Genomic DNA, 13,165 nt, shown 5'->3' with positions numbered 1-13,165 from the left:
TCTGCACACCGTAAGCGCTCAATAAATATGATTGACTGACTGCTAGTGACTGATTCTGGAGCAACTGTAGCCCTCCTGTGGGGTACTGAGCCCCTTGCCCCACCCCACCAGTCACCTCACCCCAAGCCTAGCTCCACAGCTCAGCCCCTGAGGGGCCCAGAGCAGACCTTCAACCTTCTATGGGGCTGGTGCCAGAGCTGTTGCTGGGGCCACTGGGAGAGGAACCAATGGCCCCTGCTGCCCCTGCCTCCACGTGCTGACAGTCTGGGCCTCTGGACCTGAGGGGAGCCCCGGCAGAATGGGGGCAGAGCTCCGGCAGAGCTGTGGCAGAGCCCCAGCAGGGCTCGACAGAGCTGCTGTGCCCAGGGCCAGGGGGCCAGGGGATCAGGCCCAGGAGACCCTCTTTGCTGGGGGATGACCGGCTTGGGGCACTGGGGAAGCTCCATCTCCCAAACCATTCCAGCTGTAGGCTTCCCTGAAGTAAACTGTTATGGAGCCTCCCCAAATCCATCCCCACCCGGGACCATCCTGCATCTGTATTCCAGGTACTAAGTCATCGCAGTCCAAAAGGCCCAGCCCCTCAGGCCTACTGGACCTTCTGGTGTCTCCCAGCCCAGCAGAGGCTCCAGCCTCTCACAGACTGGCCCGGACAGGTATTGCCCCTGAGGTACCTGGGGTGGCCACCAGGAAACAGGCCCGTGAGCTGTTACCCAGTCCTGTCTCTGTTCCGCTGACCCCTGGTGCCAACTAACCCCAGCCAACTGGCCCTGGGTGGGTGGAGGAGGGGCAGTGGCCATAAACACCTCAAACTGGGACAGCCATTGTCACAGCCCCCTTCCCCCAACCCGAGGCCTTGGCGATGGGAGCCTTGGTGACTCCTGCTCTGACACCCTCCATCCCACCAGGCCCGGCCACCAGCCCAACACCAGCCCAGCCACCTTTGGGAGCCCCAGTGCGGAGCCTGCTGCAAGACGCCGCTGGAAACCCAAGAAAAGAGAGCGTTAGGCTACCCCTCTATCTGCGCGAGGCCAAGGCCCAGTCTGGGCCACTGACCAAGGTACAGTGGGGCTGGAGCCAGGAGCCCGAAGCCCCGCCTCTCCACTGCGCCTCCCTCTGTGCCTCCCGGGGTGGAGATGAGGGGGGGGGGGAGAGGGGGCAGTAGACCCTCCCTGCCTTCTACCTCTAGTAGAAGGATGGCACCATTTGGGACCCAGGAGTGGATGTGCGGCGCTGAATGCCCTACGCCCGGTCCTAACACAACCCCCTTGGGTCCAGGTGAAAGATCCCGTCGGAGGGAGAGTAAACACATCCTCGATCGCGTTGGCCGCCATGAACAACGCTGGGGGCAGGGCCCTGGGTGGCTTCCAGCTCCTCCCACCCAGGCTGCACTTTGGGGTGCTGAGGGAGGGGTGCACCTACACAGCCACCGTGAGACTGAAGAACATTGGCGTTGACTTCTGCAGGTGAGTATGTACCCACCCGCTCCTTGGTGCCAAGCCTCAGGGAGCTGTCCTGGCCCCATCCCTGCCAATAAATCAATGGCATTTGAACACTTATGGTATGTGCAGAGCACTGTACTCAGAGGCTCAGCCACCCTTCTTTGTTGGCTCTCCTACCCATCCAGTGCCAACATGGCCACCAAGATAACTGTAGCCTTCTGTTCTCTGCCAGGTTTCGGGTGCTGCAGCCCCCGCCCAGCACTGGGCTTAAAGTGATTTACACACCGGGGCCTGTAAGTATGCACGGATGCCTTACGGTCCATCGGCCCGGCCATCTGTGTGGCCGTCCGTGAACTGACTCTGCGACCCTCCCCACTTCGGTCCTGTTGGTCCCGGGCGTTGTAGCTGGGAGGGTCCGGGGAAGGCTTCCTGGAGTCCCACCTCGGGGCGCCAGGAGGCTCCGAGTCCCTCACCTCCCGCCGCTCCCCACTGCCAGACTGGGCCCGTCAGAATCCAGTTGCCCCAACCGCTCCAGCCATGTGGGTGGGGGGACTTAGCAGCCCAGCCTCACCCCTGGGACTGGCACTGGCCGTCATGGGTTCTCTGACCCCTGGCAGTTAATCTGGCTGCCTGAGCTGTGGCCGGCCCTCGGGGTTGGACTTGGCCGGGTCTGCTTCCCATTTCCATCCTCGGCAGCCCCTGTCCCGGCTTCCTGCCTCCGCCCTCCCTGTGGCCGGGCAGCGGGAGGCCGCGGAGGGAGGCCGCGGAGGGAGGCCGCGGAGGGAGGCCCGGGCCATTGGGCGCCTCCTCTCGAACACGAGACCACGCACTTGGTCCGGGCGCCCCCTGCTGGCTCGGCCGAGCACTACGCGCCCCCAGCCGGGCAAGCCTGGCAAGCCTGGCAAGCCTGGCAAGCCTGGCGGACGAACGGGCGAGGAAGGGGCCAGCTGGAACGGGGCAGGAGATGGCTGGTGGGGCCCAGCGGGGCCGGGCCCTGACCGTCGCATGCCCGGCAGGTGGCTGCGGGGCTGCAGGCGGAGCTGCGCATCGAGATCTTTGCCGTGGCCGTGGGGGAGGAGGGCGCCCGGGGACTGGGGCACCTGGCCCACCGGATCGAGATCCTGACCGAAGGAGAGACGCTCTTCCTGCCCGTCAAGGCCAATATCCTCCTCCTGGCTGGGGCGGGGGCAGGGGCAGCCCCGGGGCTCGGGAGGCCCGGCTGGGAGACCGACACCACGGGTGGCCCTTAACCCACTTAGCACCCATCCTGAGCAGCAGCACCTACGACTGCCGACCCACGGACTTCCCAGTGGGGAAAGAGAGCGCCGCTGCCCGCCAGGTCCCCCCTCCAAGCTCCAACAAGCTGGGGGTCATCGTGTCCCGCAATTTCTCGGCCACCTAGTAGAGGTCAGTATGGGGGCCGGACGGGATAGGGGGCATTCTGGCCGATGGGGAAGATGGGAGACCCACAAGGTCAGCTCATGACTGTTGGTCGGACCCGGCCCTGGCCCTGGCCTTCATCGCTGCCATCAAGGACACCAGTCTGCCTGGCGCTCCTGCATCTGTGCTCAGCTTGACACCACGTGGCTCAGGGGTCAGCACCAGCCCCCACCTGGGGGCACCCCTGCCATCTCTGCGCCCGTGCCTTGCTTTATGCTCACCGTGGGAGGGGGTGGTGCATAATCAGTCTCAAGGCCTGATACTGATTGCCTCTCTGCTCTCCCTCCCCAGGCTTGTGGATGGACAGCAGCCCGTGCCTTGCTTTATGCTCACCGTGGGGAGGGGGTGGTGCATAATCAGTCTCAAGGCCTGATACTGATTGCCTCTCTGCTCTCCCTCTCCAGGCTTGGCAGGCGGGTGGATGGACAGCAGCCATCAGGAACCCATCCACACCATGACCCCGCGTCCCACCTGGCCTTGAGCGAGGCCAGGTTGGGGTCAGGGCGTGTTCTCCCAATAAACAGCCTATTACCTGTGTCCAGGGAAAAGCAAGTGTCTCTGTCATCCGCGTGGCACACCGTCACCCTTTCCCCTAGTCCCCCCTACCCATGGCCTCCTCAGTCCATCACACCCGAGCCCCTGGGGGGAGGAAGGAGGCAGGTGAGCAGTGAGGCTGCTCCACATGGAGTTCCTGGGGCCGGAGCCACTGGGATGAAGGAGTTGCGGGAGCCAAACAGACACAAGGCCAAGTTTTTTTATTGAGAGGGGCCCAGTGTCCACCAGGAAACGGAAAGGTCCAAAGACGCCACTCTCCAGCAGCAAGAACCAAGAGGAGCAGGAGGTCTGTCCATCCGTCCACCTGCAGGAGTCCTAGGCCGGGTGGAGGGGCCAGGGCCTGCATCCAGCTGCCAGAAGCACGGGGACTAACAAGAGTTCCAAGGGGCCAGGAAGATTTACGTCATGGCGAGAACCAACTTCTCTCTCTTTTTCCGCTTCTTCCTCCTCTCTGCCACTTGGTTGGTGGCGTCTGCAAAAAACGTGACGTCCTCACGAGCCTCGATCTCCCTCTTGAGAAACTCCAGCCCGGCGACATTGAAGCCGATATTGTCCTGCAGGAGCCCGGAGCTCGCGTCACCACCTGCAGGGCCCCGTCACCCCCGACCCTCCTCCCTGGAGCTCCGCCCACCCGGCCTGCCATACCCCCCCCCCCCCCCCCCCCCCCCCCCAAGGCCCTTACCCGCACATGGCCAACTCTGGAGATAGTGGTTTCCTTCAGCTTCTCGATGGCCACCACCAGCATCTGGTTGCTGGTGATCTGGCCAAAGTGGATCCTGCCAGAGCGGGGAAGAGCAGAGCCTGAGGGGCGGCCGGTCACCCCACCACTGGAACCGAGGGCCACGCAGCCAGCGCCACCCACCGCCGAGGACCACGGGCGAGGAGGGAGAGGGCCCCCCGCCGCTGTCCATGGGGGTGTTACCGGAGGAGGAAGAGAAGGCAGCGGCACAGGAGCTCCACGTCGTGCCCAAGCTGGATGAACTGGTTGAAGAGCAAGAGGAGATCTGGAACGTAGGAGAAGGGCAGGACCAGCAGAGATTCCTCCAGCTCGCTACAGGTGGACAGACGGACAGTCAGTCCCAGCCCCTGACTTTGGGCGCAGCCGCGTCCCCACCCCGGCACATGCCCATCCTCACCTGGACTTGACTTTTTTCAACACCTCCAGGACATGATCCGAGGGCTAGGAGAAGGAGGCAACAATCTCAGTGGGTCTGTCTGCTCCCCGGTCAAGCCCCTCGGAGGCAAAGTGTGGGGCCAGAGCCAACGGAGGGTGCCCTCTACTCTGCCCCCCAACCGGCCCACTCACCGAGATGTTCCCAAGAGCTAGCAGCAGGGGGTTGGGAGGAAGAGGAACCTGGAGAAGAACCGAGAACAGTGATTTCCCTGCCCCAGAAAAGAGAGAAGACGCCCCTTCCCTCCCCCGCAATCCGAGGCCGCAGCTTCCAACCGGGACCCAAGACTCCAAGGTCTGGGGGCCTTGGAGGGCAGGGACGATGTCCGCGAAGGAGCAGGCTTGTTTGCCAGATGGTTCACCAGAGAGTCAGAAACTCCAAAACCGCCCTCCCGACCCTGGCCCTCTTGCCCCCTGCCAGAGGCAGCCCTGGGGGTGTGAGGTGTCTCACCTCCTTCCCAGCAGCCTTGCAGATGGCCGCATGCTCGGCCCGTTTGGCCGTCTCTTCCCGGAACAGCTCCACTGCTTCCATAATGCATTCGGCCTGTGCAGGTCCACAGGGAGACCCTTACCATCGGGTCAGGCCTGGCGGGGACCGGGGGTACCAGGCACGACCCCACCACCCACCGCTACCCCAAAACGGGTGCCTGAGATGGGCTCATGGGAGGGAGAGACTGTGAAGGCCAGCCCTCACCGGTCTGTTCACCCAACTAGGCACCTGCTCCTGCAGACACCCCAACACGGCCCCACCTCTCCACCTCCCTCAGGCCCCGCTTCCAGCCACTGGGGTGTCTGACCTCGCCCCAGCAGCCCCACAGGGATCTGCCTGCCAGGTGGACTCATGCATCCTTCCCCACTCCCAGTGTGCAGGTTGGGGTAGGAGGGAGCTCGTCGAAGACCCCACCAGTCATTGCGGTCCAACTTACAGCCTTGACTGTTTGAATAGTTTTCTTCCCAGCCAAGCTGGCCTCGCCCTGAGCCTCCCCAGGCACCTGCAGAATGGAAACAGATCTTCCAGCTCATTTCCTGTTGTCCTGGCACCCGCTGCTCAGGCCCCAGACCCTGGGACATCTTCTCAACCGGGATCGGGAGGGGGCATCTCTGGGCACCGAGGACACATTCCAAGTTCCCAGCCCGGCTCCCTGCCCGTTTGGGCTGCTGGGCCCCCAGGCCAACACAGGTACCCGAGCCACCACCCACCCCTCACCTTCCTGCCCCATCCCCAGCCGCCAAGGAGCTGCCTAGAGTCAGCAGCGGTGCCACCCCAAGATTCCCGGTCTTACTCTCACTCACCATGGGCTGGTCTTCTTTGGCCACACTTTCTTCGTACTCTGCTTCTCTTTGCTGGAAAAAAGAGACAGACATGTTGCCAGAGAATCTGGGCCGGAACACCTCCGGGCCCTCATCAGGAAGCCCCGCGGCTCAGGCTGGAAATGACCCCCAGCTGCAGTCCCGGCCTCCAGCCTGAGGGGTCTGCGTCGGCTCCTCACCATCTCCCTCTCCTCCTCCAGGATGAGCGGCTCCCGCGTCCGCTCCCAGAGGCGCAGGGACTTGTCGTGGGAGGCGGACACGAGGTGGTCCCCGCTGGGGCTGATGGCCAAGCACCACACCTCCTGGTGGTGACCCTGTGGGACGGACAGAGGCCCGAGAATGGTCACCCCCAAGCCCCATCCCACCGGGACCGGATGCCGAGGAGAGTCCCACCCCGCCACTACCTCCAGCGTCTGCACGTGCTCAAACTTGTCCGCGTCCCATTGCTTGATCTTGTTGTCCTTGCCCGCCGTGAAGAACAGGTGAGATTTGGGCACAAACTGCAGAAACATCACGCTGGAGAGGGAGAAGGGCAACATGAGAGAGGGGCCACAGATGGGCAGGGGGCACCTCCCTAGCACCAAAGCTTGCAATTCCTCTTGGGCAGGGTCCCGGGGCAGGACCCCAGTACCCCAGCCTGCCCACCCTCCTACCTGTCAGCGTGGGCGAACAGGGAACGGTGGCAGTCCCCAAAGTCCAAACCCCAGATCTTCACGTTCCTGTCGGCGGAGCCAGTCGCCAGGAGCTGCCCATCCTAAGGAGCAGAGATGGGGCAGGTCAGAGCCATGTCCCCACAAGACCGTGTCAGAGAACTCCAAACTGACCCTCCCGCGGGCCGGTCGACACCCCTTCCCGTGAAGGCACCTCCTCGCCGGGTCCTGGGCCTGGCCGACCCCGGGATTCCCTTTGCAGAAAGAGCAGGTGCTCCCCTTCCTTCCCACCCCAGAGGGTGCTGACCGGCCGCACTCCGGGCCCCCCGGCCCCAGCAGCCCGCGTCACTCACAGAGGAGATGTCCATGCACAGAACCGGCAGCTTGTGGCCATACAGCGAGAGAAAGAACTGAGGGGAGAGAGACGAGAAACCGACTCAGAGCCCCCAGTCCCAGGCCCGGTCGCCAGCTCGGGCCCCCGTGGATGGTCCCTACCTTCAGCGTGTCGACGTAGAAGAGTTTCACAGTACAGTCCAGCAGGGACACGGCCAGCAGTTTCTGGTTGGGGCCATAGCGCACACAGAGCACCTCCTCGTCCAGCTGCAAGGTGCGTGCCTCCCGCACGGACAGCCTAGGGCCACCGCAGAGGCTCTGAGCCGCCGGAAGCCTGGGGACTGCGGGGCCGGAGGCACCCGAGACTGGGACCGCGGGGGACGCGCGAGACCAGAGGCACTGGAGCCTGGAGACTGAGGGGCACGGGAGACCGGGAGCGGGCACAGGACTCCCCCCTCAAACTCAACTCGGGTCCCACCACTGTCCCCTCCACTGACCGCTTTTGGGGACTGTTGGCGTCCTTGACCAGATGGAAGTCCCAGAACCGGACCGTCTTGTCAGCCCCACCTGTTACGAAGCCCCGCTGGAAGGGAAGGGGCAGCTGAAGGCGGTGGCCTCCAGGCTGAGCTCCAACCAACGCCCCAGAGCCCAACCCCGAGCGTCGCAGGGCTCTGAACCCACTGACGGGAATGCCCGGCAGGGAGCCGTTACCTGATCTGGGGAAAGGGAGATGGACCACACAGCGCCAGCGTGAGCCTCCACCGTCTCCAGCAGGCTGGCCGAAGCCAGGTCGTACAGCTGCAGCTTCCCTGTCTGAGCTCCCCCGACACACAGACACACACACCCCCTCTGTGAGCACCCACTCACACCCGCACCACACCCCGCCCTCCCCACACCCGACAGCACTCGGACCCACACCCCCACCAACACACCTGTGAACACTTGGACACAAAGCCCCCCATCAGCACCCACATTCAGCCACACTTCCCTCCAACGCCCCATCCCGCCGAGCCCCCACCCCCAGGGGCCGTACCTTGGTCCCCACGACCACCTGCCGGTCACCAGGCACGAAGAGAGAGCAGAGGGCGTACTCACAGGGCAGCGTCCGGATACACTGCAGCGTCGCCCTGCCAGGTGAGGGGAGAGTGAGCGTGGGCACAGGCCCCGCCGTAAGGGCCGGGTGAGAGCGGCCAGATGGGACACGGGCGAGGGAAGGCAGCGGGCCGAGCCCCAGACCTGTTCCAGATCTTGACAGACTCGGCGGAAGCGGAGAGGACGGCGATGTTGTCAGAGCTGAAGGACAGAGTCCGGACGTCGCTCCGGTGGCCCCCCGTGGAGACCTGGGCCCCTCTGCCCACCTGGGGCACCGGCTGGGTGGGGGTCACGCTCACCAGCTCCACCTGGTTGTTCTGGAGCAGCAGAGCGGCTTTCACTTCCCCCCGCGGGCCCTGGACCAAGTCGAAGGACCTGGGGGTGGCCGGAGAGCGGGGTGGGACTCAGCGGGGCGGGACTCAGCGGGGCTCCTGCCCTTCCCCGGCGTCCCCTGCTCCTGGCCCAGAGTTCCAGGCTGAGCGGGCCTGCCGGTGGGGGCAGAGGCGCCCCGGGGGCCCGGTCCTCCCAGAACGGCCATGTGGCACAGGCTCGGCCAGCCCACCTCCCTGCTCACTTGATCTTGGCTGAGGCTTTGACATTGGCCATCCGGCGGATCTGGTCCTGCAGGGTCAGCTCCGGGATGGGCTCGGGGCCTGTGGCGTCCCCACTGGCAAGAGCGGACCTTGAGAGACCATGGGGAAAGACTGCAGGGGCGACGCTGGTGGCCCCACCCGCTCAACCCGCCCAACCCACTCTGCCCACTCCACGGGCCAGATGGGACAGGTTCTTGCCGCTCACTTGGCTTTCTTTCTGGCCAGCTTCATCTTCTTATCCAACTTCTTCTGGATCTCCTCCTTGGAAAGGATCCGAAACAGCTCCAGCACAGAGTCCGAGCCCTGCAGAGAGTGTCAGGATGCCCGAGCCGGACAGACAGCCTGCACGCGGCCCCCATGAGGAGACTCGGGATAGACGCGACACCCCGCAGCCCCGCCCCACCCTGCCCGGCTCTGAAGCTCCGTACGTGGCAGGCAAGAATGGTGCCGGTCCGGTCGGCAGCCAGGCTGACCACGCGGTCTCGGCCCTCCCGCATGATGGATCCAGCTTTGGTGCAGCTCAGGATTCGCTGGTAAGAGAGATGCGCTATCAGTGCAGAGACCAACTCCCATCCCTGGACCCTGCCCAGCTCCCCCGGGGAGTGGGAACAGGTTGGGCTGTGGCCAGAGCCTCCCGCTTCCTGCCCCAGTCAGGATCCCAGGAGTCTTACCTCTTCAGGGGCCTCATCCTCTTCCTCCTGAAGTTCCCCAGGCGTGGCGGGGGACAGCCCTTTGGCTCTCTTGGCATCCGGTTCTTCAGGATCCCCTGGCTGTGCACCCCGGAGACAGAGAGGTTATGCCTTGGCACAGCCCCCATCCAGCCCCACATGCCAGCCTCCCCTGGAGGGGCTGGGGTGGGGGCGGGCGCCTGCTGGCCGTGATGCCCAGCAATAAGGGCAGTGACAGGGGTGCAGTTCCACTTCTATGGGCTGTATACACATCTCTGGCGTCTACCTAAAGGTCTCCTCTGGGCCCCACTTCCAATCGGGGCATTTACTGAGTAGTTGGGGCATGCAGAGCTCTGCATACTAAGTGTGTGGGAGAGAATGATAAAATATAGTTGGTAGACATGCTTCCTGCCCGCAAACAGCTTTTATGTGCAGTCTCTCCTACTTGAGACTAGGTCCAGATTTTATCCGCTCCTCCTCTGGGGCTCAGCGAGGGCTCAGGGCCCGGGCCAGAACTTGGCTCCGATGTGGTAGTCGGGTGCCAGCTGCCCAGGAAAAGAGGTCTGCGACCCAGGCCCGGGGCAGGGAGCCAGTCACCTGGGCCCAGGTGATGTCCCATGCCCTCAGCTCGCTGTCAGCAGCTCCAGTGATGAGACGTTGGTCGTCCGACACCAGGGCCAGGCCCCAGACCTGGGAGACGAGAGGGTCGGTGGGGCCACGGACTCCTGCAGAGCCCGCTCCCCTTGCCCCTGCACCCTTCCTCCACTCCGCCAGCCCAGTGCCCACATTACCTCGGTCCGGTGCCCCACCATGGTCTTGAAACAATGCTGGGTGTCTAGGTCCCACCACTTCACCATAGTGTCCTTCCCACTGAAAGCAAAGTTGAGTCAGGGGAAGCACAGCTCGGGCACAGCCGCAGACTACCCACTGTGAGCCGAGAGCCGGGTACCCGCCCTACCTAGTAACCAGCAGGTCTCTCTCCCGCAGGAACAGGGCCTCGGTCACCGCATCCTTGTGCCCCTTGAGCCGGAAGAGGCCACTTTCATTGATCACGTCCCACACGATGACGTCCGTGTCCTGGCGGGCAACGGAAGGCGAGGAGTCAGCCCTGCCCCACTCAGGCCTGCGGCAGCTCTAGCCGGCTCCCCCTGGGGCCTCACCTTAGAGCCGGACACCAGGCGGCCCCCGAGATGGTCGTACTTGAGGGCCGTGACCGCCGCCTTGTGCCCGTTGAAGGTGACTGTGTTCTCTCCACTCAGGAGGCTGAAGATGCGGATAGTCCCGTCCTCATAGCCGACGGCCAGGTGCAGCCCATCTGGGGATGGGCACAGACGACTGACCTCTTGCTTGAGTCCTTGCAAGATGAGAATCTGTGGCAGAGAGAAGGCGTCAGCGAGGCCAGGGCCCGGGGGGAGAGTGTCCGTCAGTCTGGGCTGCCCACCTCCACCGGGCCGCCGACAGAGGAATTATAGGGCCAGGCCCAGAGGACAGGGACAGAGCGGAGAAGCCCGAACCAGACAGAGGGGGCGGAAGCCTGATCCAAGCTGGCCGGGGGGCTGGCCTCATGCTGTTGGACACCAACGAGGGACAATACCAGGGGACAAAGCCCTGGTCCGAAGTGGTGCCCATGCGCCGCCCAGAGGTGGAAATGCCCCCACGCCCGGGCCGGCGACCCCCGAGCCTTTGGTTCCCTGGGGGAATCCCAAGAAGAATTCCCTCAGCGAACCAGCTCTGTGGTTCCAACCCTGGAGACCCGGCCCTCGGCCAGCAGCAACATCGGCGGCTGACCGGTTCCTCTCAACGCCAGCCGGGTGCCCGGCCTGGACCAAGTAGGGATCCTCTCCCGAGGCCCCGGTCCAGCTCACCTTCTCCCCTTTCCGGGGGTCCCAGATGAAAACGTGCTCACAGGCTGGGACGGCCACGTAGCGCCCCTTCTCGCCGCGCAGCGTCACAAAGACCAAATTGCCCTTCTGGCTGCCGACTAGGCCGAACACGGCGCTGGCCACGTACCGCAGGTACTGTTTGGTGAGCCCCATGGCTCAGACCCTGCGACTCCGGCCACCACCTGGATCAGAAGACGGACCGTTTTCCTCCGGTTAGCAGCGGCCCCTCAGAAGACCGTTCCGGCCCGTCCTCTCCTCCGTCGCCACGCCACCGAGCGGAGAACCCAGCGGGGTCCGCCCACGCCCTGCGGTGACTCCCGACCACCTGGGCCGGCTAGACAGCTCCGAGGGGATTTTCTCCACGACTCCAGCGCCAGCCCAGGCAGGCGGGTTAAAAACGCCCGAGGACAGGCTGGACCCTGGGGGGCGGGGAGGGGCCCAGGGGTGAGAGTTAAAGATCATCGTGTTATCTGTTAAGCGCTTACTATGTGCTAAGCACTTTTCTGGCAATAAAATACGCAGATCGGACACAGCAGCTATCCCAAGTGGGTCTTACGGTCTAAAGGGGAGGGAAGGCAGGGATCTACCCCGCTTTTCAGATGAGGAAACTGAGGCACAGGGCAATTAGCAATGAGCCCCTTCCTTCCTCTCCCCCTCTCCATCCCCCCATTTTACCTCCTTCCCTTCCCCACAGCACCTGTATATATGTTTGCACATATTTATTACTCTATTTATTTATTTTACTCGTACCTACCTATTCTATTTTATAATAATAATAATGATGGTATTTTTTAGCGCTTACTATGTGCAAAGCACTGTTCTAAGCGCTGGGAGGGGTTACAAGGTGATCAGGTTGTCTCATGGGGGGCTCACAGTTTTAATCCCCATTTTACAGATGAGGGAACTGAGGCACAGAGAAGTTAAGTGACTTGCCCAAAGTCACACAGCTGACAGTTGGCGGAGCCGAGATTTGAACCCATGACCAATCACTCCAAAGCCTGTGTTCTTTCCACTGGGCCACGCTGCTTCTCTTTTTTTATTTTATTATGTTAGTATGTTTGGTTTTGTTCTCTGTCTCCCCCTTCTAAACTGTGAGCCCCCTGTTGGGTAGGGACTGTCTCTATATGCTGCCGGCTTGTACTTCCCAAGCGCTTAGTCCAGTGCTCTGCACACAGTAAGCGCTCAATAAATACGATTGATTGACTGATTAATTAATGCCTGGCCCGCGGTGGCACAACGGGCAGGCGTCCGAGGTGGGATCGGAACTCAGGTTTTGTTCTCTGTCTCCCCCTTCTAGACTGTGAGCCCCCTGTTGGGTAGGGACTGTCTCTATATGTTGTCGGCTTGTACTTCCCAAACGCTTAGTCCAGTGCTCTGCACACAGCAAGCGCTCAATAAATACTACTGATTGATTGATTAATTAATGCCTGGCCCGCGGTGGCGCAACGGGCAGGGGTCCGAGGTGGGATCGGAACTCTGGACTCCCGCCTCCCAGGCTGTTGGCACTTGGGCCCTCCATCATCATCATCATCATCAATCGTATTTATTGAGCGCTTACTATGTGCAGAGCACTGTACTAAGCGCTTAGGAAGTACAAATTGGCAACATATCATCATCATCAATCGTATTTATTGAGCGCTTACTATGTGCAGAGCTTGGGAAGTACAAATCGGCAACATCTAGACACAGTCCCTACCCACCAGTGGGCTCACAGTCTAAAAGGGGGAGACGGAGAAGAAAACCAAACATACTAACCGAATAAAATCAATAGACCGGCGACCCTTCCCTTCCCTTCCCATCCGCGGCCCTGCCGGGGCCGCCGGGCTCCGACCTTCGCCGACGACGCTGGGCCTCCCGGGGCCGTCGTCTCCACGAGGTCCCGGAGCCGCCGAGCCCCCGCCGCCCTGGTGCGGACGTGACGACAGCCCCGCGCGCCCGGAGGAGGCAACGGCGGCGGCGGCGGAAATATCGGTGTGGGGCCGCGGCGGCGGCGCCGCCCCTTCCCTCCGGCCCACCGGACGCCGAGCTGG

At 63.0% G+C, this 13,165-nt stretch overlaps 2 protein-coding genes across 6 annotated transcripts in view; one reads left to right on the top strand and one right to left on the bottom strand.

Moving 5' to 3' along the window:
- The window catches only part of SPAG17 (sperm associated antigen 17), a 94,843-nt gene extending 91,434 nt beyond the window's left edge, over nucleotides 1-3,409 (top strand). For 3 of the 4 annotated variants that reach the window (XM_038758574.1, XM_038758573.1, XM_038758572.1), the window contains 7 exons: nucleotides 546-653; nucleotides 906-1,057; nucleotides 1,276-1,463; nucleotides 1,672-1,732; nucleotides 2,456-2,600; nucleotides 2,702-2,846; nucleotides 3,284-3,409. In XM_038758574.1, coding sequence (XP_038614502.1) covers nucleotides 546-653; nucleotides 906-1,057; nucleotides 1,276-1,463; nucleotides 1,672-1,732; nucleotides 2,456-2,600; nucleotides 2,702-2,841 — 794 coding nt within the window. In that variant the 3' untranslated portion in view covers nucleotides 2,842-2,846; nucleotides 3,284-3,409. Of the gene's footprint in view, nucleotides 1-545; nucleotides 654-905; nucleotides 1,058-1,275; nucleotides 1,464-1,671; nucleotides 1,733-2,455; nucleotides 2,601-2,701; nucleotides 2,847-3,283 lie in introns of those variants that run through there. The other variant, XM_038758575.1, reaches the window with a different exon arrangement.
- A 208-nt stretch (nucleotides 3,410-3,617) lies between these two features.
- On the bottom strand, nucleotides 3,618-13,019 carry WDR3 (WD repeat domain 3). Of its 2 annotated transcripts, none has more exons than XM_038758361.1 (27): nucleotides 12,967-13,019; nucleotides 11,118-11,317; nucleotides 10,413-10,622; nucleotides 10,211-10,329; nucleotides 10,044-10,122; nucleotides 9,850-9,942; nucleotides 9,256-9,354; nucleotides 9,013-9,114; nucleotides 8,790-8,887; nucleotides 8,566-8,673; nucleotides 8,136-8,366; nucleotides 7,933-8,026; nucleotides 7,611-7,712; nucleotides 7,397-7,482; nucleotides 7,062-7,197; nucleotides 6,920-6,976; nucleotides 6,570-6,670; nucleotides 6,321-6,432; nucleotides 6,096-6,230; nucleotides 5,899-5,949; nucleotides 5,532-5,597; nucleotides 5,057-5,149; nucleotides 4,741-4,788; nucleotides 4,571-4,614; nucleotides 4,357-4,485; nucleotides 4,117-4,210; nucleotides 3,618-3,988 (listed from the first exon to the last, which is right to left on the bottom strand). In XM_038758361.1, exons 2-27 carry the CDS (start codon nucleotides 11,286-11,288, stop codon nucleotides 3,833-3,835), a joined length of 2,814 nt encoding a protein of 937 aa, XP_038614289.1. In that variant the 5' UTR covers nucleotides 11,289-11,317; nucleotides 12,967-13,019; the 3' UTR covers nucleotides 3,618-3,832. The 2 variants fall into 2 exon arrangements, with proteins under 2 accessions (XP_038614289.1, XP_038614288.1); XM_038758360.1 differs by having other exon boundaries at nucleotides 12,891-13,016.
- Between the last annotated feature and the right edge of the window lie 146 nt (nucleotides 13,020-13,165).

The sequence above is a fragment of the Tachyglossus aculeatus genome, chromosome 16, assembly GCF_015852505.1.
Source record: "Tachyglossus aculeatus isolate mTacAcu1 chromosome 16, mTacAcu1.pri, whole genome shotgun sequence".
Taxonomy (NCBI): Eukaryota; Metazoa; Chordata; class Mammalia; order Monotremata; family Tachyglossidae; genus Tachyglossus; species Tachyglossus aculeatus.
Note: the sequence above shows the minus strand (reverse complement) of the source record. Positions and strands in the feature narration are given on the sequence as shown.